At 36.0% G+C, this 27,823-nt stretch overlaps 2 protein-coding genes across 4 annotated transcripts; both read left to right on the plus strand.

Moving 5' to 3' along the window:
* Window positions 1-1,467: 1,467 nt before the first annotated feature.
* LOC118279258 (23 kDa integral membrane protein-like) lies at window positions 1,468-5,196 on the plus strand. Its single transcript, XM_035598900.2, has 5 exons — window positions 1,468-1,697; window positions 2,148-2,345; window positions 2,734-2,892; window positions 3,726-3,956; window positions 4,438-5,196. Exons 1-5 carry the CDS (start codon window positions 1,644-1,646, stop codon window positions 4,522-4,524), a joined length of 729 nt encoding a protein of 242 aa, XP_035454793.2. The 5' UTR covers window positions 1,468-1,643; the 3' UTR covers window positions 4,525-5,196.
* Window positions 5,197-5,692: 496 nt separating this feature from the next.
* Window positions 5,693-26,966, plus strand: LOC118279223 (serine/arginine repetitive matrix protein 1-like). Of its 3 annotated transcripts, none has more exons than XM_050698257.1 (19): window positions 5,693-5,771; window positions 5,980-6,181; window positions 7,186-7,335; window positions 7,855-7,915; window positions 8,424-8,519; window positions 8,929-9,038; window positions 9,444-10,083; window positions 10,725-10,796; window positions 12,266-12,374; window positions 13,054-13,185; window positions 14,165-14,258; window positions 14,724-14,836; window positions 15,472-15,722; window positions 16,535-16,688; window positions 17,158-17,294; window positions 17,941-18,020; window positions 18,444-18,506; window positions 18,959-19,309; window positions 22,625-23,989. In XM_050698257.1, exons 1-19 carry the CDS (start codon window positions 5,761-5,763, stop codon window positions 22,754-22,756), a joined length of 2,958 nt encoding a protein of 985 aa, XP_050554214.1. In that variant the 5' UTR covers window positions 5,693-5,760; the 3' UTR covers window positions 22,757-23,989. The 3 variants fall into 3 exon arrangements, with proteins under 3 accessions (XP_050554214.1, XP_050554215.1, XP_050554216.1); XM_050698258.1 differs by having other exon boundaries at window positions 16,538-16,688; XM_050698259.1 differs by lacking the exon at window positions 10,725-10,796 and having other exon boundaries at window positions 22,625-26,966.
* Window positions 26,967-27,823: the final 857 nt, after the last annotated feature.

Genomic DNA, 27,823 nt, shown 5'->3' on the forward strand with positions numbered 1-27,823 from the left:
TAATGACATCTGGCAGTATCATCAATAAAGCGACAGACACAGTGAAAGAGATAGTTCTTTCATAACAAACTCATACGTATCTACTCATCAGTAGCAGCGCGGCAATCGCCGCGTCGTGTGTGACGGAATGCTGCTCATGAATATGAGCCTCTAGCATGGCTTGAAACTAGTCGAGTTCCTCGTCAAACATTTACGTGAGTGAGCCGATAACATAATAATTAAACTCATACGTAATTCATTTTGTATATAAAAAATATTCATAATCAATAATTTGCATTTAGTATTGTAATCTTCAAACATAACACTAACTCCCACTAAAGCCGTGGCAGATACTTTTAAAGCTCCTTATATAGATATAGAAGATAATATTTATTTATCATTGCACCACTCGCCATCGATAGGTATTTCACGTTCACACATTGAAACCCAAGTGGATCCGTACATTTCAATTCCAGAGGAAGTTCCTCAAACGGAACCTCCGACTGTTGAATGAAATCCCTGCCACAGTTTTCCCAGAAGGCTACACTACAATTTGGGGTTCTTCGAGAATAAATAGGGATTTTAACCTCTTACCTAGGTGGATTTTTTGCAAACATCGTGAAACGGCTGAAGAAATAAGACGCATATTCAGTTCAAGAGTGACCGTTACAGACATAAGGAAGCTTGTATTCATTGTCACTTTGAACAAGATTTTGTAAATAAAGATGTTTTTGAAATTGCCCTTTTCTCTATACACTCTATTTATCATCAAGTTATTAATTTGTTTTGACGTTTCTGGATAATTATAAACCAAGGAAGATTTTCTTATGTACGCTTAGTGTAACATCATTTTTTTTAATAATTCCAGTTTTCTGTTGACCAAATTAGAAACACAAAACAAAATTCGATAAGACTTTACTTGCTATTTTAAAACGAATGATATTTCAGCCATTATTAGTATTCATAAATGTTTATTGATTATTTATTTTATTTATTTATTCAATTTCCATATAATTACATTACAATATACCTACTAAGCCCCACAAAACCGTTTTAATAGTTTGACTGTGGGGTCGCTGAATCTCTATGTTAATAATATATGTTTTTACAAATTAAAAGTGTCTAAGTAATATAATTTTAATTGAATGAATTGGTAACTGATAAAAACTAAACCAAACGAAATTCAACCAGTAATTTTTTATGAGAAACAGAAACTAGCCACTTAAGGACCACAGCCTTAGGACTGATTTTGTAGAAAATCAAATGTATTATCAGCTTCCGATAGGAATACGTCGAATTACAAGTCACCCTGTACATAAATACGGATATAGGCAGGTAAACACGTTGGTAAGTCTAATATAACAGCTATGCAGTATAACATTATTACTGATACCCCGTATCTCACTTAGGTATTATAAAGGTATCAACGCGGAAAGGTTTACGTAGAAAAAAGACCCGTACTTAATCAATGAGATATAATTTCATATGCATTAACAACTACACAACGATAAGTTAACAGGTTTGGCTAATCAGTCGACTTCGAGATTTGCAACGGATACACCACCAATGTGCCTTGTGAACACTTAAAAGCTTACCATTAAAAATTTGGACTGTACACAGTCCGACTAATTGTGAAGTGAATACAAAATAAAAACGAAATCAAAATGTGTCGGTGTCTAGCGAAATATATTTTGTTTGCAGTTAATTTAATATTAACGGTTAGTATTTTAAAATGTTTTATATGATTCTTGTTATTGGTTTAATAAAGCATATTGAAGAGTCCAACAATAAGAATACAAGTTTATGTTTTTGTAAAAAAATAAACATAAGTGATTTTAGTTTCATGGATAGATATTATCGAAAATGATAAGTTTTCAACGATGAGAAATATCTAAAATTATTATTAAACGCTTTCAATATTTAAAAAATGATAATTCTACGGAAACTAGCAAACCCGGCAAACTCCGTTTCGCCACCAATTATTTTCCCTGTTTTCCTGCTTTTCTTTTGAATTTTTTTTTTTTGCTTTAAACCTCACGAAGCCCAAAACCTTTCCAACAAATACAAACCATGGAAATCGGTTCGTGCGTTCTGGAGTTAAAACGTCAGGAAGGAAAACCAAACTTATTTTTGTATTACAACTAAATTATAATACTTTTATGTTTCAGCTCCTAGGCCTTTTCCTTATAGGCTTCGGAATATTTATAAAAATCCAGTACAACAAGATGCTAGATGACGTGCTTGGCATAGAACTCGATCAAGACTATGCACCAATCTTCGTCATCTGTATAGGTGTAATAGTAGCTATTATTTCCATGTTCGGATGTTGTGGAGCCATCGCCGAGTCAAGAAAGACGCTTAAATCGGTGAGTTTTTCAGTGGAAAATTAAATTTATTTGCTCTATAGGTAATGTGGTGGCTTACTCCTAGAAAATCTAGGCTACTCGTATTAGATCTTGACGCAGGAATAAATTATTTTTTAATACATCATCCAACAAAGTTTCAACTATGTAGGCTCAACAGTTTCGGAAATAAATGGCTGTGACATATAGACAGACAGACATGACGAATCTATAAGGGTTCCGTTTTTTACCATTTGGCTACGGAACCCTAAAAACCAAGTTCTTTACTAATGGTAAAGAAGAGTTTGAAGAGTTCTTCGCGTTTTGAAAATGTGTGTAAATAAATTGATATTCAATATCTCGAATTGAAAACGTTGCGATTAGAAAATAATGATATGATTTTCTTTTTCAGTATGCCGTGTTTATGGGTATATTAGCTGTCTGTAAGATAGCGTTCACAATATACCTGTTTGTGGCAATGTCTGAAGTGAAAGACAGTTTACAAAGAAATATAGAACAACACTTTAACGACCCAGGTCAGAACGTAGCGTTCCACGCCCTTGAGGCTACTGTAAGTATTTTTTTTAATAATTTACTAGCTACATCCGCGCGGTTTCACCCGCTCTGCTCAGCTCCTATTGGTCATAGCGTGATGTTTTATAGCCTATAGCCTTCCTCGATAAATGCACTATCCAACACAAAAAGAATTATTCAATTCGGACCAGTAGTTTCGGAGATTAGCGCGTTCAAACAAACAAACAAACAATCAAACAAACTCTTCAGCTTTATAATATTAGTATATATAGTATATTAGTATATAGATATATTTAACATTTTCTCTCGTACTCAACAAAGTCATCTAATGATTACTTAAAGTATTCCTTAGTAACGACATGGTTCCGAAAACAATTGCTGAGGACTGAATGACTAATCCTAAATCTAATCATTAAATGACTCTGAGTATGGCGGTTTATGTACGATCGAACAAAGGCGGGCTTAATGCCGAGTGGCAGAGTGGTATAGAGAAGTCTTACGGTATAAGCATTTCAGAGATTATATCGTTTTTTATTGATTTAAATGCGTAAAAAGTAAAGACAGAGTCTACTAAATTGTCACCTACGTAAAATATGAACCGTTCAAACGCTAAATTTGAAACCGATTTTATCACTTACGGTAATTGTAACAAACAGACCTTACAACGCCAACCCGCATTAAGCAAGCGTGGTGATTCATGCTCAAACCTTCTCCATGCGAGAAGAGGCCTTTGGTCAGCAGTGGCCACTTATAGGCTGTTGATGTGATGTGACAGACTCTACAATCATATTATTTCCATTCTCTTTAATATGTCACAAATTATTATTTTTAACGTTCATCATCTAACGGTAAATGTAATTTTATTTACAGTTCAAGTGTTGTGGCACAACAGGCCCAGAATCTTACATCAACAACAACAATTTGGCAGCACCAACGTGCTGCGAGAAGTTCAACAAGGACCCTACGACTACTGACGATGCGAATAGAATCTGCTCAATAAACGAAGCCTACCCAGTCGGCTGCACTCGATTCATTGGAGACCTCATTTACAATTTCTTAAGAACAGTCGCTTTTATCTTAATAGGATTTATAGTATTTGAGGTGAATATTTTTTTAAGAAATTTAACTAGGTATAGCTATATTTTATTGCCTGCCTCGTTGGTCGAGTGGTCGCAAGTGCGACTGCCCGGCAAGAGGGTTTTAGGTTCAAATTCTGGGTCGGGCAAAGTATTGTTGAGCTCTTTTCGGTTATTCGAAAGTTTTTCAGTAGTAATACGGAGTCTGGAATTGTGTATGTCAATAGGCTTGTTATTGGCCCTATAATCTTGACTGCAGACTGCTACGTAACTTATCGCAGATATGCAGATTAGATTTCTGCATGGAATAACCTGCATCTTTGTGTGAACCACATTTATTTTATTTTGTTATAGAATGTGTTTGGAAACTCAGGAGACAGAAAAAAATCCTGGTATAAAGGAACTAAATATAAAAAGAAAAGAAACAAGACTTATATACTGATAGAATATAAAGGTGTGATATATGTGTTGTTACCGAGAGCTAAAATAACAAATTTGTCTTTCAGTTGATGGCGATGCTGTTGGCGCTATATGTCGCCGCTACGATACCACTGCCGGTTGTGAATCCCCCTACAGTATACTATTCCTACTAACGTGTGCGTGTGGCTTCGCCTGCGTTTACGTGGCATAAAAAGTAGCCTATGTGGTATTCCAGACTACCTACCCCTTTCCGAAATTTCATACCAATGACCCTTCAGCCATTTTGACGTGAAGGAGTAATAAAAAAACAAATATGCACTCTCGCATTTAAGCCCCGTCTCCACTAGCAACATTTGTCATTGTTGAAACTGTTCCTTGTCGCACAATCAACAATATCGTGGCGATGTCGTCCGACGTCACCTGACATCGTCCTATGTCTCTGGGGACACAATATGTCGCTCGACAAATGTTCCTAATGGGGACTAGGCTTTATAATATTAGTAGGGTTACTAATGCCCGAATACTCAAACGCTACTCAATTTTAAGACGCTCTCAAATGTAGTTCTGTCACTATCAATTCTTTATAAAATGACAGAGATAGCACGATATTTAAGTACAACTTAAAATTGAGTAGCATTTGAGTATTCGGGCGTAAAGCTCATAATTATCTAACTGGTGCATAATTTACCTTCTGTATATTTCCTATTCATAAAGTGTTAAAATGTGCACCAATTATACCAACGCTAAGTAGGTAGCTCTGGAATTAATAACAAACCTTTAATCTCTGTACAGATTATCTTGATAATATACTCGTACAAAATATATTTTATACTTATTTCTTAAAACTGTGTTTTATTTATTTATATGAAATCCTTTTATATACTTAAATAGATTAATGGATTAGTGTTATCTAAGTTAATCTTATCATAATATTATTGGAAAGTACATTGACATTTTTACATTTTTTTTGAGAATTTGATTAATGATTGGATGATGTAACTTGCTCATTAATCGTAATCAGTATATAAGTCAGTAATTGAAATGATGATGCTTGCTTCTGACCACTAGAATAAATTAGAAATACACAAACAAAAACAGGCCTAGAATATCTATGTTCAGCAGTGGATCTCTTGAGGCTGATATGATGATGATATAACAAACAAGTAGCAAACTTGGATTACAATAATAAAACCAACATAATAAAACCAAGGACGTTGAAAAAGATGTTTCTTTCAACATCTTTCAATAAAACACACAAAGGGAGTGATGAGATTTTTTTACATTCTGTCATCCATAGACTATGGTGGTTTCTGAACGAATTATTACTGTTCCAGTCATAGACAACACAAACGCTTTCAGCTTTTCTCAAATGAACGTATAGTCTATGGTTAACACTTATTATTGTCAACATGTCGGACAAGTTAGTATTTTTGCAAGAATTACTTAAATTATAATTTTAATACAAATATTTAGTGTAAAATACCATTCTGTGTAATCTAAAGTGATCAATTAACGTTATTACATCAAAAACAGTGATTAAAACTTGTAATTCCGTCGTAGAATTTGCGTCGCAAAATTCTGACATGTGTTGGTTTATCATGATCGATAAAATGTTTTTTTATTTGCAGTGAAGACTTGTTAGGTGACGATTTAGGAGACCAGAGCCTTGCGGACTATAACCTTGGCAATGAGGAAGAGGAACAGCTTTTGGCTGATGACTATGACAGTGCTGGACCTCAAAATGTACCGACCTCTATTGGATCCAGTTACCGTGAGCCCATTGATATGGGGCCACCGGAGTATCCCAGTCATCTAGAGTATAATAACCAGGTATGTTATTTTATTCACTCCTTTCGCCCCTAAAACGACCCACCTGACCACTCCTTTTTCATAATTATCCCAAGTTAGTAAGGACTGGCACAGTAACTATGTGTTCTTTTTACATTCTCCCCTATTAGACATGATTCTATCATAAACTCCTTTCTCTTACATATAATTTTTCACACAATCTGTCTATTGTTACTGCGAATATCTGATTAACCATCTTTCTGTGGTATTTAAATGCTCTTACAGCTAATTTTAATAATGATTTCATTTAATATTGTGAAATATTGCATATTTGTTGTGTCGCACACAACAAATATGCTTTACTTTTATTATAGAATTATGTCATAAAATACAAAATGGTATTTTTTTTATGTTAAATGGGCCGACGTTTGGCCGCTATCTCGCCTGATGGTAAGTGATGATGCGGCCTACGATGGAGCACGTCACATTATTAGATTAACTGCTGAACTCAGAGACATTTAATGATGACCTAAACCATTAATTAGTAAAAATGTTCTTAAGAAAACCATGACTGAGGATTGGTTTAGGTAAACATTAAACGACTCTGAGTATGGCAGTTAGTTTAGTCTCATGCAACATGTCAAAACATGTTCAACAGAGTTCTAAACCAATAAATATCTTTGGAATTTGTTATACTTATAGTCTTACTAGCATTGGTCAGCGGCTTTACCTTCTCATAGGATAAATAAAAAGTATTCCATTAAACAAGTCAACTCACACCCTGTCTGTTTACCAAATTTCATCAAAATCCGTTCTGTAGTTTCAGTCTGATTGATGAATTAACATCCAAACAAACTTTCACATTTATAATATGAGTGTGATAGTATCTGCTTAACCCTATTATATTACCCCCAAAGTACATATAACTCTGAAAAGTCACACTGGTGGGTTTTGAACCCTCACTCTCATCCAATAGGAAGCGGATTGTGTCTTAAACCACGATATATATCAATAAAATATTAAACTTGTTTCTATTTTATTTCTAGCCACCCATACAGTACCAAGCTATTGCGGACACAGAGTGCGTAGTGCCGAATATAACGGTAGAAGTACCGAATGCTCCGATACCAGAGGTGCCTACATATGCTCCGTATGAACCACCAGTTTATGAGGAACATGCCGTACCACCAGCTATCGTAAGTTTACTTATTTTCTATTTAAGTTTTCAACATTCATATTCATAAATAAAAGGCATGACTATAGTTAAAAACTTATAACATAATAAAAAATGTATAACATAAATAAATAATGTGTAATATGATTAATTACATAAATAATTATTTACATATTTATGTTATAAATGCTTTGCCGGCCTTTTGGAGACTAGGTATTTAAGGGTCGTTGGGGAATCGGGGATTGCGAAGAGGGGTAATTCGGCCTCCGGTAACATCACTCACACAATGTAAGGGTTGCTTGACGTCGCTTTTCTGTGAGCCCGTGGTATCACCCTGGTCGAGCCGGCCCATTTGTGCTGCAGCATGGGTCTCATAAATTTTAGTAAGGAATATGATCCACAAGACTTGGTCTTCTCTAAACTTTGTACTCTCCTAAAACTTTGTATTTCATTCTTGTAAGACTAAAAAAGACATAAGTTCAAAGAGATTTAGATGTGTTTGTGCGATGTGTTTCACCAAATGTGTTGTTTGTGTTTGCAGCCAGCAGCCCCAGTGGAATCCCCACAGATAGTGCCAACGGACATGAATGCCCAGATACAAAGTAAGTTTCAATACATTGTGTTACTAGAAAACTGTTACCAGCCTATAACTATCCTTGTCAATTACTTACAATTAATTAATCTAGTTAGCTTGTTACATCAAGCTAATGAATATAACTATTTCTTTTTAAATTCTCAATAAAAGTCTCCTTAACTGATGAGGATGCATGAAAAGACTGATGACTAAGAAGTAGGTACATAAGATTCATAGCAATTGACATTCCATTGTCTCTGCCTACCTAAATTAATTATTATGTTATCGGCTTACTCACGTAACGTTTTGACGAGGAACTCGACTAGTTTCAAGCCATGCTAGAGGCTCATATTCATGAGCAGCATTCCGCGACACACGACGCGGCGATTGTCGCGCTGCTACCTTCTCTGCCTACCTCCTTGGGAGACAGGTGCGAGGTTATGTATGTATGTAATTTCAGAATTCAGAAATCTTGTATTGTTGTCAGTGTGCATGAAAATACGTAATTAACTTCTAAACTATATTTTTATTCCCAGATGGAGATCTGGGCGGTCCTCGTGAAAGGTTTGTCTCTGAGAGACCGCCGGGCGCTCAGCGACTGCCGCAAGTTAGAGATATACCAGATACCTTAGGTAAATATTTCTTAATTTGTTTCTTTTACATAAACAAAAAAGTAGTTTTAAACTTTTAAATGACACAGATTGATAAAAAAAATTACTGCGGATTTCCATATAAACCTAAAAATAGCTTTTTAAATTAATGAAGTATCGTTAGTGTAATAATTTTTAGTCCAGTTAGTCTTGGACTGTCTTGAATTGAAAAAAAAATTACAATATTTGCACCGCACCGTTGGCGTGGTGGCTGCCGTGTAACGTGTAGCAGGTTCAATTCCCGTACGGAGCAATTCTTTGTTTAATCCACAAATTGTTATTTTGGGTCTGTGATCAAATATTAGTGTGGTGCACTTGAAATTTTTTTGTAAAGTATTACCAAGTACATTGTACCATACCCCAATAACGTGAAGTCCCCCCCCCCCTGCAGACAAGGTGGTGATCCCCCGCGGCGGGTTCCCCCGCGGGCGCACGTCGTGGCGCAACCCGCAGTACGCGCAGCGGTTCCCGCACCCATACAGGAGGAACAACGTACATCGGGTGAGTGCCGCAATACTGTTCATTTAGTATTTACTGACTTGAATGTAGATAAACTGCACGATTGGTGCGGTAGCTAAGCAACTGGTACCCTACAATGTGTAGCGGGTTCGATTCTAGCGTAGAACACGTTACGAACGCACCTACGAAGCAGGAGATAGTGATTATTGATATTGATAGAAATTAATGATGCTTAACATCAGACGCCTTAACTAAGATCTTCAATATTCCTCAGTTGATATAGTGATAAACTTCCTAGGGAAGGTTAATAATGCAATAGAAGATCCTCACATCTGCTAATGAGATACTGAAGTTGAATCATTGCTTCTGCTTACCCCAATGAGACTCAATCGTAAATTGCCTCAAGTTTTGTGTAGATATCTTCTAAATTTGTTCCTTTCTTTACAGGGAAACTTCAACCAGCGCCCATCATTCCCACCCCCGCAACTAAGACCCAGTCCCCCACACAACCGACCTGAAATCCATCCCGAAATGAGGCCAGAAATCCGCCCTGAAATGCGGCCTGACATCCGACCTGAGATCCGGCCTGAACTACGTCCTGAAATAAGGCCAGATATGAGACTGGAACCTCCGAATCTCCCACCAATGGGGCCGGAAATATCCCCGGAACGGCCATTAATGCCACAGGACATGCCTCCAATGTACCGTCCACCGATGGAACGTCCTCCATTCATGCCCCGTTTCCAGTTTAGGCCCCATATGGATGAGCGTCCTCAATTTGGGCCTGTGAGGCAGAACTTTGAGCCTAGGCCAGTGTTTTACAGGCCGGGTTTCCCACCGAGGCCGTTTGCTCCCCCTATGAGGGAGATAGTGCCTAACGCTAGCCATATGCCGCAAGTGACTATTAGGCAGGCGATGCCCATGCCCGGGCCTAGTATGGACAAGGTGATTAAAGAAGGTCCCAGGGAGCCTGAAGTTAGGATGTTACCGGTGCCTCTGCCTGCGAACCTGCCTCCAAGAGGATTGGCCGGCAAGAAGGTTCTGATCAATCCACACTTTAAAGGGAACTTCCAACCGCCTGTTGAAGGTAATTATTATGTTTTTGTATTATAGAACTAAGTTTTAAGTGGTCATTTTGACTGCACGGTTAGTGTGGTGGCTGGGCAACTGGCTGCCGCGCAACGGGTAGCGGGTTCGATTCCCGCACGGAGCAACTCTCTGCGTGATACATAAATTGTTGTTTCGGATCTGAATATCATGTATATGTGAAATTGTATGTTTGTAAACGCACCCACGCCAAAGGAGAAAATCCTTGTGTGGGTCAACTTTTTTTAAAAAGAAATAAAAATAGTTAATGTTATACTGGTTATATCATTTATCGGAAATGACTGGCCAGATTCTCATTGTCTTATCTTTTTTGGATTTCTTTATATTTGTTTGTGAGCAATCGCCGCCGCCCATGGACACCCGAGGCGTTACAAGTGTGATAACTTTTGGGGGTTAGGAATTTAAGGGTTGTTGGGAAATTGGAGATTGGGAAGATTGGAAAACGGGTTAATTGGGCCTCCGGTAACCTCACTCACAAAACACAAGCGTTGTTTCACGTCGGTTTTCAGTGAGGCCGTGGTATCACTCCCTATGTAATTTTCTAGTGTCATAGATTGCCATAAGCGAAAAATGAATGTAAAATAAGTGTGTGTCCGTACTGAAGTGTAACACTGTTGTTAGGGTTGCCGGTCTACATTCCGACACGGATACAAAAGTCGCCGCCGCTCAGTCCCACGATTGAGAACAAATTCGGTAAATGCTAGCTTTATTAGTGTTTAGTGTTCATTTTGTATTATTTTATTCGTATGTTGTGTAGTGCATGTCTTGTAGATTTAGCGCCGATGTTTTATTCTTATTTAAGCACTAGTTAGAAGCCAAAACTTCGATCTATTATACTAAAAATCGTTATATGTAAATAATTCTCATAACTTAACTATGATAAAATTCTATTGGCTTGCGTTTTTTTATGGTATAAACCGATAAACGAAGTCAAAGTCAAAGCATTTATTTCAATTAATCCTAAATTAGGCACTTTTGAAACATCAAACGTCAAAACGAGCAGACATATCGCATGATAGTAAGCGATCGCTGCCGCGCATAGACACCCGAAACACCAGAGGTGTAATTAGTGTGTTGCCGGCCTTTTGGGGATTAGGAATTTAAGGTTTGTGGGGAATCAGGGATTGGGAAGATTAGGTTGGGGGTTAGTGGGTATTCGGTAAACTCACTCACGTGGCCGTTTTCTGCTCGGCCGTGGTATCACTCCAGTCGAGCCGGCCCAGCAGTGCCGAAGCATGGCTCTCCCACACTTAATTTCTCCTGGTACTTCAAAACGATTAGGACGTACGTGAAATTAATATTGCAAATATACCGTTACCTTACGTAATAGTACAGATTTAAATAATTATTTTTGTGTTGGATAGTCCACGTATCAAGGTTATAGGCTATATAACATCACGCTATGATCAATAGGAGCCGAGCAGAGCGAGAAGTAGTTAGTTAGGTTATAAGACCGTAAGGTACCGGCGCATTATGCCCCTATGTACTATGTGTAACTATGTATCTATGTGCTAATAATACCACTTTTCGTGCACCATTGTACTATGTATCCTTGCTTTTTGTTTGACTAGATTAGTAAGTCACAGCACACGCAAAACTGAACCTTACACAATAGAAATAGAGTCTATATTTATATATATGAATTGGTTTGAAAGAGTTTTGGTATGTACTCTAGCCCAGTTTGTAAAGTCTATGTTAGACACATTGTACTATTGTTAGTTTTCCTAAATAAAAAAAATAAATAAACAGTACCCTGAGTACAAGAACGCGTTCGGCGCTGTGATTGGTCGGTGCGAATGATCCAACCAATCACAGCTCGAATAAAGCCAACTTGAACAAACCAGCTAATCAGAGTGCCGAACGAGCGCTCGTTTTGATTACTTTAAACGTAAAGCAAACTCATACTAAGGTACCTGATTGGCCGGTGCGAATTAACCAACTAATTACATATAGCGCTAAGCCATGTATGAGTATGTGTTTCTTACCTACATGAGAAAATCTTAGTGTGAGGCAATATTTTTGTAAAACAAAATATAATTATGAAAGAAAATAAGAGTTTGTGATACGTGTGAGCAAACATAAAAAAAAACCACAAATAAACAACCACAAGTAAAACTATGAATAAAGACAACAAGACTTATATCTATGAATATTTTGCGCAGGCCCAGTGAAAGATATCGATGATGCAGCGGAGAGGTTTATCGCGGAACAGCGCAATGCTCTCGCCAGGGCCGCCGTCAGGAAGTACTCTAGACGATCACCGCCACAGAGGTAAGTCGGAATTATTTTTAACTAGCTGTTTTATAGAGCACAGGGATCACCATCAGAGTAATTACTCTTGAAACCAATTTCAATCCAATAAAATTTCAAAACTATACACCCCTAAACGAAGCTGTTAAAAAAGCATTCAGAGTACGGAATATACCTAAAGCCAAACTCAAAAGGAATGAGTACAATGGGTACTAGTGTTGCTATTCAAGAGTTCGTAATTTCACAATGTCAAAAATGTCTATCGAGAGTACATTTCACAATATCAGTATCGATCGATCGGAATTGGATTCAAGAGTAAGCCACGAGATGATCCTGATAGTCAGCAGTCTGCGCCACCCATGGATACCCGTAACGCTAGTGCACTAAACTTACTAATAGTGTAGTGTATTACTGGCCTTTTAGGGAATGGGGTTTGGGTCTGAACATCATAGGATTCTGGTAACCTTATTAATAAGGCTGCATACAACGCCCAGGGGGTTTCAAACGGCGACCTGTTTGAAACTCCTGGGCGTTGTATAAACCGACTCGACCGTCAGACCATTCTTACTGAAGCATGACACCCAATGTCACAAATGCTTCACTATTGAGGATAGAGATATATATTAGATATCGTGAGGCATGTTAAGAGTAATTAAGTATTCCCAAATTGTCTTAACAACTAGTATTGTATTGGTTCCAGATACATAGAGAACACGACGATAGAGATAGAGAACGAGCTGGCTGGGGGTAGACGCCGCAGCCACGACGACGACGACTTACTGCGCCGCCAGGAGGAGTTCATCAACGCCAACCGCGCCGGGCTCAGGAGGAGGTACGCACTACACACACTTGTACTCTTTATTCAATTATGTGGAGATTATCGAAATAGACTAGTTTCCTACTAGTCAAATTTAATACGGTACTTTTTTCGAAACTTCAAAAACTATATTTTCTATGAAATTTGTATGAAATACTCTATTATGACGTCATCAGTTTTTTAACGTCAAATAGCAGACTTATTTCTAGAAATTTAGCTAGAAGAAATCGAAAATTAAGTAGTTCATCAAATTTATGAATGAGAGTGTGATTATTTTTGAATATTTTATTGTATTGAAAAGTTGTAATAATTTATTTTTTACCCAGTCATCATCCCTATTGCTTTTCAAAAGATTTACATATCAGAAATGAGCAAAGTTTCCTTTTGTCTATAGGGTAACTGGTAATTAGTGAACGATATTCAAACACGTGATTGTACACATGATTACAAACAACTTTCCCAAACAAAATTTTTTGTATTCTTATTAGTTTTCTTTTTATCACAATAATAAACAACAGACGGATATTAAAAACGTATTTAGGATAACACCCTATTGCATTGACAGAGATCTATACCAACTAGTGGACTAATATGAGCTGATAATTATAGTAACTGTTTGGGAGAACTCGACTAGTTTTAAGCCAAAAAAATGGGCCTCTAGCATAGAGGCATTCAAGCTTCCTTGTGCGAACTGCTAGGAAGTGGAACTCCTTGCCGGAGTCTGTGTTTCCTGATGGGTATAACCTGGGTGTCTTCAAGGCCCGAGTGAATAGGTTGCTTACTTACCATCAGGTGAAATAGCGGCCAAACGTCGACCCATTAAATGTAAAAAAAGAGGCCCATTTTCACAACCAACATTCCGCGACACACGACGCGGTGCTGTCGCGCTGCTACGTATTACTGCTAGTAGTCGTGAAACAGTTACGTGAGTCAGTCGATAATATATGAATTGATTTAGATAATAATGTTACTGAATGATTGTTGTACCCTGTAGGATGCGGTCCCCGTCCCCGGTGCGTCGCTCGGTGTCCCCGCGCCGCTCGCCCGAGCGACGCCCGCGCCCTGATACTGCACGCCACTCCGACGAGGTAACTACTCTTCTGATACTGTCCTTATTGACTTTCAACTATATTGGCTTGTGAAAAAGAACATATATGAAGAGCTTTATACAACTTTTTTAGATTGAATTAAATAGTAGTTTAAGATTTTTAAGAATGGTTCCCATTTCTTAACTGATAGGTTTACCTTTGTTGAAACACTTTTGAAGTCGCCTCAAAATGTAATGTGAATTTGAATTATCGATAGTTTGACGCCAGTAATTTTGATTCGAATTATTAAATATATACAATTTTTATTTAGTTCCAAATACAAAGACTTTTCTAAGAATCGCGTCTTAACTTTGAATTTCCAAAAAGTTCAAATTATCGAAAGTTTAAAGTTAGTCGGCTGTATTATGCATTAAGTTTGGTATCACACATAATAGTACATAATCTGTACTGACGATATAGAATTATCACAAAACTGATGAATATTTCTCCCCACCCCCCCTACAGGACAGTGAGTACAAGCGGCGTCTCCGCGAGCAGGAGAGTTTACGCGAGCGAGTACTGCGCGCCAAGGAGGTACGGCGGAGGAAGAATGCGCTGCAGAGGATACACGGAGACCGGTGAGTCCTAGTGCATCTCATTGTGTTTTTTTATGGTATAAGCCACTAAACGAACAGACGGATCGCCTGATGGTGTGCAAGGGCCTTCAGTTGGGGCCCAGTAAGGCCCGGAGCTGCGGACTGCCTATCGGGCTACCGAGACTCCGGCTCAAATAGCAGGAGTAAGAACAGGGGTGGTCGGGATGGTTTTTAATCAGTAAGAGTCTGACACTCCCTCTCGCCTCGCCCACGGCGGGAGAAATCATTGGATGATTTTCTCCCCTTAGAATAAAAAATCCCTTGCGTTTCAATTGTTTATGTGTGAGCACCAAACTAATGATATAGTTTTGTTAGCCTAAAACAGAATTTTTAGTAAAACATGTAAAACCGAAACCCGGATAATGCTTAAAAAATCACAAAAAGTTTAGTGTCATTATCCTCATCCAACAGCTAACAATTCTGCCAATTGAAATCATAAAATTTGGTTTCAATAAATTGAGCTGTGTGACTGCTCAATCTATCTAATAGAAATAAGATGATAATAATTAATAAGCTACCACGATGCTTAAAAACGCGGGAGAATAATGATTTGTTAAATAAAAGTTTTTGAAGAAGACCCTGTTCAACCCTAACTATAATTTCCTATTTGTCAACAGTGAGCGTGAAAACCAAGAAAAAGAAGCCTTACTCAAGACTCCAGAGCAACCAGCACCATCGGAACCGGAGAAGGCCACGGAGACACACGCACAGACACACGCACAGACACACGCACAGACACACGCACAGACACACAGGCCGGACACGACCCGGACCAGTCCCGACGGAGACAGTGCCAAGCCTGACTCCAAGGAGCCGGCCCGGGACAGGTCGCCCGTCAAGGAGGAGGTCGAGGTTAATTCTACTTGTGGTGAGTGGCTTTTGGACATTGTTACGGTCGAATGGCTTGGAAAGATTGATTCTTACGGTCGAATGTACATTTGGGAGCAAAGAAGCGGGGTTCACTTTTAACCGTGTTAAAAAAGAAGGAGGTTTTTCAGTTTGACCTGTATGTATGTAGGTATGAATGTATGTATGTTTGTGCGCGATTATCTCACGATTGGCTGAACCGATTTTGATACTGCAGAAACGTGTTTGTTAAGGTGCTCCCACACAGCAGTTATATAACATTATACAACATTGTGTAACATTTATAATAGCATGTAACATACTCTACAACCACTGTTATAATTTGTTTAAACACAAATGTTAAGTTATATGTCTATAACGTTATATAACTGCTGTGTGGGAGCACCTTTACGTTTTAGGACAAAATACTCTTATTTTAAAGGTAATTAAATTACCTTTCACACTACATACTTGTATCAGAAAATATTTATCAAGAAATGAAAAGTAAAACGCTAGTGATTCCATTTCTTTGTCCCCAAGTGTAGATATAGTGAAAGAGGTAAAATCCCTTCGTCTTTTCTAATAACAGTTTTGACTCTATGTTTTTTTAATATGTAAGACCGCTTTTTAGTTACAGTATGGAATGAACAAAAAGCTAATCTTTACAGGCCATATTTTATCTTGTAATAATAATTGGGGCAACTGCTTGATGTATAAGTCACGGATTCAATTAAAAAAATTGTTTCCATTTCCTCTGCCTACCCCCTGGGAGACAGACGTGAGGTTATGTATCTATGTATTTGTTATGATTCACAAATTGTTATTCCCCCCCAGAAGGGCTGACCCCCCCTAGGGGCGAGGCACTAACCCCCCCACTGCCGTCGCGGCGCGGGGACAGCGACGACGACCTGGACCTCATCCTGGGCGACATCGACGGCATCCTCTCCGACGACGACGACTCCGGCCGGTTCAAGGACAACGCTAACAAGTACGTATACTGCTGACTGACTTACTGTTTATAGAAATCGAAACGAGAGCTTGTTGCTTGTTCGGCGCTCCCTTAGTATGAGTTTGCTTTAAGTTTAAAGCAATCGAAACGCTTTGAGGCTTGAATAAACCAACCAATTAGAGCACCGAACGTGCTCTCGATTCAATCTCGTTGAACCGAAAGTAAATTCGTACTAAGGTAATTAAAAGGTACTTATATTCACAAAGCGACTACTGGTTAGTTGCCTACTTGAGTCATTTAATGGTTTCTTAACCCATTCCTTAGCAATTGGTTTCGGAACAAAATCGTTACTAAGGAATAGTTTAAGTTATCATTAAATGTCTCTGAATACAGTAGTTAGCTTGTACTTTTATCCTTCTACATACACACGATCTGTGAACAATTTAGTATTGAACCAAGCTTAGAAAATGTAACAAAATAAATATGAACCGTCTTCCTTCCCTCCCAGACCGGAGCCCCAGAAGTCGAAGCCTCAAGTAGACCTCCGCACGAAGCTGCCTCCCAAGTCCGGCGGTGAACAGAAGAAGCAACAACGACAGAAGATCGTGTTCACCGACGACAGAGACGAGAAACCCAAGAAAAAAGGTTTGTACTACGAAATACATTAAATTGTCGGTACGATTTAGGTTATAATACATTTAAGATAAGCGTCTACAGGCCCGCATCGCACGCATCGCACGCATCGGAAGAATCGCATCAAACGGTAATAAATTTTTCAGACTGTGTCCACGGATTGCCGATATCACTTTTTTCTTGGAATTCTGTATGACGTCATCAGTACGCATCGCATGTAGGCATTGCTGATGATGCGGTCCGTACGGTACGATGCGGATCAGTGGACGCAGTTATAGGAGTTTCTATACAAGGCAAACTAAAATCCGTTGCGTGCGGTGCGTACTATGCGGGCCTTTAGACGCCTGCCTGTAACAAGCACGGCACTGGCTCGCTTCCGGCACGGCGCTTTTTTATTTTGGTAACAATACAAAACCGCTGCAAGCGCACTGGCAGGGAGATGGTAGTGAATTTATCTTTACGAAGGAGTCGGAACTGGAGTTTCTTCCTCGTTCTTCTCCATTCTAAGCTACACTCTGGAACGAGCACCTAGCTTCACTAACAGATAGACAGACATACTATTTAATTTGACGTTTCAAAAGTGCCTAATATATGATTAGTTGAAATAAATGCTACTTTGACTTTAATGAATGTTTCATAATTATTGATGTTGTTACAGAGAAGTCCCCACCGCGCCGAGCTGTAGTCACTAGCTCGACGGTCACTGATGACTTCGAACCAGAAGTTAAGAAACTAAAGGTATGTATCGGATATCAATCTTCTGTTGTTGGAATAATAAATATTAATTAACGCCTGTGTTACGTCTTTCCTATTATACTCGGTGTAAAAGGACCATTTCCGAAAACGAATACAGGTGATAATGAATTGAATACCACAAAGAAGCCGAATTTTATTACAAATGTAATGATTTTTCCATGTAATGTCAGCCTAAAAAATTTAATAAAGGTTTATATGTGGATCACGTGAATATTCATAAAAGCTCTTCTAGTTTCGACTAACAGAGGGACTCAGTTGGTTACTGAGTGACTGAATTAGCAGGGCAGCGCGAAGTCATCGCGTCTGCACACGCTGCTTATGATGAAGAGTCCCTAACCGCTATTTTTAGTTAATTTAGTATGTCTCACGATAGTTATTATAATTGTATTCTGTTTATTTTTGCAGGTAAAACCCAAGCAGGACTCAACCCCTGTGAAATCCAGACAGAGGATAACTTATGAGAAAGAGGTAACGTTTAATATTATATAAAACACGCATTGTTCTTAGATAGATTTGATAACAAATAAAAATTAATCCAAATAGCTATCTTCTGCTTGCTCGGGACAGTTTCGCAAATATCAAGTGAATGACTCATCATTATGCCAACTTCACAATTTGGCAAGTAACAGAACCTTTAAAATTTGTAAAGTTACAAATAGGACTTAATAACTATCTTGGCTGCATGATTGGCGGCATGACACTAGCGTGTTGTAGTCTCGCAAGGAATAACTCATTGTTGTTATCCACAAATTGTCCCAAAGGTGCGATGTATATGTGAACTTGTATGATTGTAAACGCACCCACGACATAGAAGAAAATACAGGATAGGGGCAACCGTATTTTGTAAACAAAATAAGTCGTTCATATTTTGCCTGCTTTCTCTACGAAACATTATCTAAACAACCACAATTTGTCAACAGCAAGCCGACAAAGACAAGGACGAGGATAAAAAGTCGAGTTTCTCGAACCGGCGCGTCATACTACAGAGGAAATCTCCAAAGGAGAAGTCAGTGTTCTCCCGCATCGAGGTCAAAGCTGACGTGTCGCACCCCGGGGCCGGGATATTCAGCCGCGCCGTCCGCACGGCCATCAACCCCGACCCCAGACCCGCGCAGACCCCGGGCCAGCCCCGCGACCCCGCTGTCCACGTAGACTCTGGTTCAGACGACGAGGACGAGGTCCAGTCGTCCGCGTCCACGGCCCGGGTATCGAACCTGCCCCCCGGGATCACGGACACCCGCCTCAGAACTCTCGCCGGCAATGAGCTACAGGTAACTTCTATAGGGTCACTTTATCGTTGGTTTTATCTCTTCAAGTTGGTGGCTCGAATGGTCATGTGAAATATTGGTTTTGCTTGAAGAATTGTGTACCTTTGGATTGAATTGCCGTAATGTACACCTCTGCCTGCCCCTTCGAGGATAAAAAGGCGTAATGTTGTATACCTTTGGTATTGAGTATAGTATAAGAGTTTTCTAGTCATTTTATCTTGAACGATAACTTTGTATTATGTAGTATTGAGATTTATAATAATGATCTGAAGAAAAATGAAGCACATACATTCCGTATATTGTTAAAGAGAGACATTTCTTCATACACAAGAATGTATATGGATGTGAACCATTTGTAAGAATAATTATCTTTTTATTGTTAAATAATTACTGCTGTGTGGAAAATGATTATTGATAAATGAAAACTGGTTCGATATCCAGTTTTGAAACGGACATAAGTCACTGTATAGTTATGTTGTTGAAAGAGCATTTAATTGCGCAAACTTGCGCATCGATGCGCAAAATGAAGTTGATCTTTTCAAGTTATTGTGCAGACCTAGATGTACCCGGTCATATTTTGGTATTTATAATAAATGGTGGTCAAAGCATTTATTTCAATTAATCCTAAATTAGGCACTTTTGAAATGTCAAATTGAATTGTCCGTCAGTCTGTCTGTCAGTGAAACTAGGTGCTCGTTCCAAAGTGTAGCTTCGAATGGAGAAGAACGAGCAAGAAACTCCATCGTTACTCTTTAAAAAATGATTTTTTTACAATCTCTCTGATACATTATTTGATCATTTACCTATTGTATATATATGTGAGAACAATGTAACGACAATACAGCGTCATGGACGATGCACGACAGTTTTATGTGAATTTTATAATAACTTCTGTTTTTTCTTTACTTTTATTTATTTGGAGACTTAATTGGGTATAAGATATTCTGATATTCCAACCTTTTTAGAAGTAAATGAATCCATTCGAGCCACCAATCGTGTGATATTGTTTATACACTGTGATATCCGACTGTGATATTTATTTATATGTACATACGGTATATTATTGCGTACCTTCGTAAACGTACACTGTAGTACACAACTTTTATATTATTGATTACTAGTTTAATAAATTGATAGTTATATGCAGGCTTATTAATTCGCTTTAAAAATTTCGGTAACTGGTATAGATTCAAAATATGTATAAACCTCAAGTTTCCTGCTTGATTATCTAGAAAAAACTACCTTCAATGCCTTTCGTGATTAGGTTGCTCGGCTGATTAATATTTAAAAAGACAGAATTCTATAAAAAAAATATTTTTTCTCTATAAATTGGGTTTTGAAACATTTTATGACTATAGAAGAGTGATATTGTGTCAATCAAGAGATTCAGAGGAAATTTGAAAAAATAAAAGAACTTTATTTTATTATCTTTATTACTAGCTTCTGACCCTTTGCTCGCGTTCCCATGGGAAAAAAGGCCTATAGTTATTCCAGACCATAATCTACTCCTGTTCCAAATTTCACCTTGATCCCTCAGTCGTGTTTGAATAACAAACATATAATAATTCAGAAGACCGGGCGGCACTTTTGTACGTCAAAGATCGATAGACGAAAGATGTAGATAAAAGTTAATTTGAAACAATAGAAATTAATAAGCCTGTAAGTATATTTACTAAGTTATTTTCACATTTGTTGTATTCACAGAAATATAGTATGATTCACGAACTATTATTTTTATAATTCAAATATTTTAAAGAAGACAATTTTACGACAAGTGTGATTAGTTTAGTATTATTAATTGAAATTTTAATTACCTTTTAGACTGAAGTACTTACGCGTATTGTACCAACATATTTTTTTTTACAAAAATTATGTACCAAATGTTTTTGTACATTACACTCTTATACGGGGTGATATTTACCTTGTTATACACAGAATGATTAAAATAATCTTTATTTATGTTATACCCCTTGTTTTAAGTACAGGGGTCAAAATGATTTGTATCAAATCTTCTACAAATGTTTGTCCAATGTATGGATCAAATGCTTGCCATTATATGACCAATGTTGGCTTGTTACATATTACTCAATATAATGACTTATTCTATACGTTGATTAGTGTATACGGTATTCATATATTTCGGAAAATTCGTAAGTAATTTCGTTCGAACCCGAAACTTTTCGGACAGTTCCGAAATATATGAGTGAACCCATATACTCTAATTAACTAATTTGTTACTTTAACGTGATCTTAATATATGTTACAAAATAGATCATGTGAATGATTTAAAATTATATGAAAGATATTATGTATATGTATGTATTTGTATTTAAAGTATAATGCATGTGTTGTGCTATAGTTTTGTAATATTTTATATGAATGATACAATTTTAATACAAATTATTTTTATAAATTATTCTTAAATATATGGACATAAGATTCAATTCGTTATTGAATTAAAGTTCTCAGAATAGTGAAATTAAGAGTTTATATCTACAGTAAAGTATTATTATTTGCCATATTAGAGTTTTAAAGTTATAAAAGAAATTGCAAGATGTTAGAAAGTGCCATATAATTTTTTTTTATGAAATTTAAGTAGTTTTCAGCAAATCCAAATAACTGATGTTTAAGTATTGCTTGGCTTTTGTCGGTTATTCGAAAATTTCTCAGTAGTAGCAAGGATTCTAGAAATGTGCCCGGTATATGGCAATAGGCTCACCCCCTATTACATGGGACTTATAACACAAATGGTGAAAAGTGGGAGTACATTGTACAGTGGTATTACGTGCCGTAATGTGCACCTCTGCCTACCTCTTTGAGGATAAAAGGCGTGACGATATAATAATGATGTCTTTACATTAATGATTTGTTTAAGTAATCAATATTTGTAGAAATAGACGTGTGATAAACACAAAATTTGAATTTAATCAATTACTGTCTAATCGACGTTTTAATGGAATTCAGTGCTTATGTCCAAAGCAGTAATGATCAAAATTAATTTATTTCAATACCTTTACATATTAAAATTGTATTATTCACAAATAAAATAAGAAAAGTGTTAAGTGATTGTTTTTGTATTTAAGTCTCAATATTGTAAAGAAATACCGCCATTTTGTTTTAGTAGTAAGCTCATCACACTATGTACTGCACATAACATAACAATACACTTGTATATCTGTCCATAACATACCAAAATGTTCTTTATATGTATATTACTTAACATTTTTCATATTTTCCAAGACAGCTTTGTACAAAAAGTTAGTTTTTTAAGGAGAAAAGGATAAAAAAACCAAAAAACATCGTCGATTCATGTTCCAGAGTTTAATATTGGATAAGGAAGATCGCACAGCGAAGATTGTATTCAAAACGTCGGCCGCAGCTGAGAACTTCAAAAAGAAATTTAATAACAAGATGGTTGCCGCTAGCCGATTAACTGTTACTTTACATTGAACCTTAAAAACTGTACTATAGAACCTATATTGCATTGTCTAACAGTAGAATAGAGCTCATTTTTCCTTAACATTATGTTGTCATACGATAATCGACTTTATTAACCATTGGGTAGAGTAGATATTTGAATAAACTGTTTGTATTTAAGTATAGGGAATGTTACGTTGTTTGGATATTGCTACGGGATGTTCAGAATTTTGTGACTTATGTTATTAATGCACCCTTAGAATGAAAGTGACCGAATCTTAAAAGTAAGTTGTGGGAAATGAGCCAGAAAGTCTCAAAAAATTATAGTATTGAATACATTTTAGTATATCTCTTCCATATTCCATGATTTTTACTAGATTTATGGATTAGTTCTTTGGTTGTAGAGTATATTTTATAACGCCAGTTTATGATAAAATCGAATGTTACAGAAATTTTGAGTTTAGTCACTTTCATGTTAAGGTGCGATATGTTATTACGTAATTAGGTATTTAGTCTTTAGATTGACTAAAATATGTTTTGACACAAAAATTGTGTTTTGTAAAATCTTTAGACTAGAATCTACATATTAGTTATTGTAAGTAGCTGGATTATGTTGTTCGAAATTGTATGTTTTTTAGTGTTTTTGGCATGGTTAAGTTAAAATGTATTTTGATACTTATTACTATAACAGTGGAGTATACATTTCAATGCTTCAGACGACTTCGCTGTTTTAAAACGGTGAATGGTAATTAATTTATTGAAATAAGTACTTTATTTGAAGGTAATAAGTATCATAGTATGTTGTTCGGTAAATATCTTCCAAGCACTTTATCCCAGTAACATATTTTTCACTTACTTGTAACAAATGGACTTTATTACCTAATACATAAAGGTTAGTTTACTACAAAATATTATAATGTAACACATATACTGTTTTAAACTTTATTTTCATGTATTTAGAGTCGATATTTGTTTAAACAGCAATAGTAGGTAAGCATTTTGCCATAGTCACTGCAGTTTTTATGTAGAAACATGATATACATGTAAGCACCAATATTATATATGCTATAGGATTTTAAACCATATGTACAATAGTTAAAGTTAAAAAATCCAATGTAATAGTAGAATGTTCTGAATTGTAAATCCACATACATTTGGTGTGAATTTATGTAATTACAGTGGTTTATTGTTATAGTTTATTTATATGTCTAGGTGAGACGGGTTTAGGGAATAATAGTAATAAAAAAGAAACATAGTGTCTCCAAGGGTAAGGTCCAAGGTCAATGGCTTACCCTTTGGTGAATCGTCTACACATTTGCCCCTTTTTCATAAAAACTGTAAAAGAAATTTAAACGTCATGAAACAACTCGAAACTGCAATTTGTGGATCACACAAAGAGTTGCTCCGTGGGAATTGAACCCCTACAATTGCACGGCAGCCGGTTGGCCGGACACCGCACCAACCATGCAGTCTAAGCCTTTAACAGTCTCTCTAGACATGTAGATAAACTAGCGACTAGTTGGACAGGTTTTGAATAAGATACAGATAAACTTCACTAGCAGATATTATTATTACGCATACATTTTTTTATATTTTAAAGTATTGATATCTAGAATCTGTGAAACAATGAATAATAATCCTAAAAATATATAAAATAAGGAATACGGTTTTAATGGACTTATATTGTATGGTCACCAACAGTTTGAGAGTGTGTACCAAATATCAGATCGATCGGACGTCAGATTATATGCAATTACTAAATTTGACTTAAACAAACAAACAGTTTAAACTAAATAAGACCGTTTAAAAATGTGTACAATGTAAAATGTTGTAATATTATGCAACTGTATTTGTATTTAATTTAGTATTCCATAGTCTCTGTATATCCCCATGGGAGACAAGCGTGAGGTTATGTATGTGTCTGTATGTAATTCATTATCTTCCTTGATTTATAAAGACACAAAAAATTAGTGAATAGTGAATATTTCTGCCTATCCATTATTGGATTGTGTGTTATTGTAATTTCAAAGACTCGATTTGCTCTTTTTTTTTCAAAATTGTGTATACATGTAGTTGTAAACGTATATTAACTTGAAAGCAATATTGTATATAAAGATTTATATTGTTTCATAACTAAAACATATGAAAAAATACATTTTGTAAAGTTAAAACCTAAATATCTGTATTTGTAGTATCAAACTTTCTTCTGTTTGTGGGTTGAAAGGAGTGATGATATGATTTGTATTATTGTTTGGAAATTAAAACTAATATTGACTTAAGATAATTTTGAACTGTGAAGCAAAATCATTTGTTTTTGTCTTCTGTTTACTAACCAGTATAATAATATATGTTAATTTACTTAAAACTGTTGAGAAAATGACCAAAATGTATTGTGGATTTCGAAATTTTCAATTGTATGTATGTATATGCCATTGTAACCCTTATTAACATTGCAATAGAGCTCTTAATCCAGTTGTTACTGTTTTTAAATTGTTGTTTGTTTATATAATAAGTTTCATACATAAATATCTATGTCCGAATTATGTAAAGAAGTATGTTTCTTTAGTATTTTGTTTATACGTTATTTGAAATACGCATTTAAAAAAAAATGCTCGAAAATATTCACTGTATAGAATGGATTCTAGTTATTATTCACAAACGGAAATACTGAAACAGTCTTATACTGTTATAATAAATATCGTGAGACATACTAAATTAACTAAAACCAACTGTTTACTTACGTAAATATATTGGGAAAAGTTTGACTAGTTTCGAGTCACAGAGATACTCTTTATCAGCCTATTGAGAGCAGAGTAGACACGCTGCTCATAGTGATAAAGAGTCCCTCTGTGACTCGAAATTAGTAGAGCATTTCTCAATATATTTACGTGAGTAATCCGTTATTTTTAGTTAATTTAGTCTTATATTATTGTAAAAATTGGAGACCCAATTGTATATGATTCCAATTGATAAAAAAAAGAAGTGATCTTAACAAACTTACTTTTTCAAAGTATTATTACTTCCCCATACAGTCTAGTCCGCTTATAACTAAAAAGCAAAATCAAACAAATAGTTAGTTTATTAGAAAAAGGGAAATATAGCGATTTACTCTCATATTCGCTTACACACGTTCTCATATTCAAATATGAATTTTACGTTCTATAAAATAAGGTCTTAATTTCTACTAACGACATTAGGTGCTTGATTTTATCAATATTGCATTTATAACATTTTAGATGTTGCTTCCAAGATATTCTAAAACTTAAATATAAAAGGATATCTTAGATTTTATAATATATAGTTGTAATAATGGCTAAATTAAAGAGTAGTTCGTTTTTCTAACTTTTCACTAAATATGTAGTAGGATTAAAAATTTTATTACATCAAAATCGAATGAAGATTCGGAGACGTTTGTTTTTCTTATTTCGATCTTATAATCCTATTTTTTAACATAATGTAAAAGGTTATATCTTAAGTTTGGTCTTATAGGATTAGTTTTTAGTATTTTAGTGTAATTATGCTTTGAACGAAGCTGATTTGTTTGATTTAGAAATGTTTTTTTACCTATTAAGGTAACTGTTAGCGCGTATAATGAGAATTATACAAAACTTATATATATTAGACTTATATATTATATTTCTGTCTTATAAGTCAGCTTCGTTCAAAGCGAGAATGCAAGATATTGTTACAACAATGTAAAATGCAAATAAAATACGCTAGATTATAAACTTTGTTGTTTGTTTTGTCTAATGTAATGACCATTCATATAATGATGTGATTTTTTTATATATATAGATCTCAGGAAATAAATATGCAGGCAAATGTTGTGTTTTAATTTCTTATTGTAATTTATTGTTTTACCCCGTTAGTATAAGTTTAGTTATAAGGTTATAATTACTGATTTTGTAATATTCACTTTTGTAAATTACTTTTTGAGTGTTGTATGAGTGCTTTTGAGTATTTTTGTATATGTTTTAAATGGAAGTGTGATGTTATGAAGTCAGTAAGGTGTTCACTCACCAATTGTTAGTGAATGAATGAATGAGTAACTTCATTCGGTCATTCACTGAAGAAAAATCTAAGTTAAATCATGTTACAATTTGTTGGGTGAACCAATGTTTTGTTATTGTTTTTTTTTTATTTGATTTGTGATGAAACAATCGTTTTGCTTCGCGTATTCCTTGGAATATGATTGGAGCGACCAAAGACTGAATTTGAAATAAAAAGACTTTTAATTTTGAAATATGGTATTTTTATTGAGAACATCCCTAGTGACATGGCATTGTCGCTGCCTACCCCTATGAGAGACATGATGATAATTTAATATCATCATTACCCTACACATGCACTTTTGCATTAATAAAATCTGGTCATAATTCACAAATTATACCTTATATCACTGCACAGAACTAAGTAATTAATGAATATTATTACGTTAACGTCCAGGATGTTCATAACCATTTATAATGGTACATAGTTTGACAAATGTCAGAGTTGACCTCTTTTTTTTACATTTGATGAGTCGACGTTTAGCCACTATCTATCTCGCCTGATGGTAAGTGATAATGCACCCTACGATGGAGCACGTCTGTCTATAAGCAACCTATTCCTTCGGGCTTTGAAGATACCCAGGATATACCCATCAGGAAATAGACGGCAAAGAATTCCACTCCCTAGCAAGACGGTCTTAGATTGTGCCGACTATAATCGGGAACTAAATTCCAAATTTAACGTAGTTTTGTTAGTCTAAACAGTATTTTTAGCAGCATTTGAAACTGATACGCCCCAATTTATAGCGGTACGCACATCAAACATACTGACAAAATGTCAGAGTTGACCACTTAGATTGTTAGACTATAATTTCACGTACGTCGTTTTCATTTTCAAATACCAGGATTAACATAGAATTCTATTATCATGGGCCGTAGGAAATATTTATGAATAACAATTTATTTTGATAGAAATTTTAATGTCATTCAAGAATGTTTGCTACCCACTTTGTAATATACTTCTTTGTGAAGACTTACTATACACAGTGCCGCCGGCATGAGCCGCACAAAGCCGCCAAACATCATTCCAGTTGTGATACTGACATAGAAT

Source organism: Spodoptera frugiperda, chromosome 14, assembly GCF_023101765.2.
Source record: "Spodoptera frugiperda isolate SF20-4 chromosome 14, AGI-APGP_CSIRO_Sfru_2.0, whole genome shotgun sequence".
In the NCBI taxonomy this organism is placed as follows: domain Eukaryota; kingdom Metazoa; phylum Arthropoda; class Insecta; order Lepidoptera; family Noctuidae; genus Spodoptera; species Spodoptera frugiperda.

What these genes read in the sequence shown, in the direction of transcription:
- LOC118279223 (XM_050698257.1), top strand. An exon ending in AGATATACCAGATACCTTAG is followed by an intron (nt 8,520 to 8,928) that starts GTAAATATTTCT and finishes CCCCCCCTGCAG; the next exon opens with ACAAGGTGGTGATCCCCCGC. An exon ending in TTCAAGGACAACGCTAACAA is followed by an intron (nt 16,689 to 17,157) that starts GTACGTATACTG and finishes CTTCCCTCCCAG; the next exon opens with ACCGGAGCCCCAGAAGTCGA.
- LOC118279258 (XM_035598900.2), top strand. Translation starts at nt 1,644, where the DNA reads ATGTGTCGGTGTCTAGCGAAATATATTTTGTTTGCAGTTAATTTAATA. An exon ending in CAAGAAAGACGCTTAAATCG is followed by an intron (nt 2,346 to 2,733) that starts GTGAGTTTTTCA and finishes TTTCTTTTTCAG; the next exon opens with TATGCCGTGTTTATGGGTAT. An exon ending in TAGGATTTATAGTATTTGAG is followed by an intron (nt 3,957 to 4,437) that starts GTGAATATTTTT and finishes TTTGTCTTTCAG; the next exon opens with TTGATGGCGATGCTGTTGGC.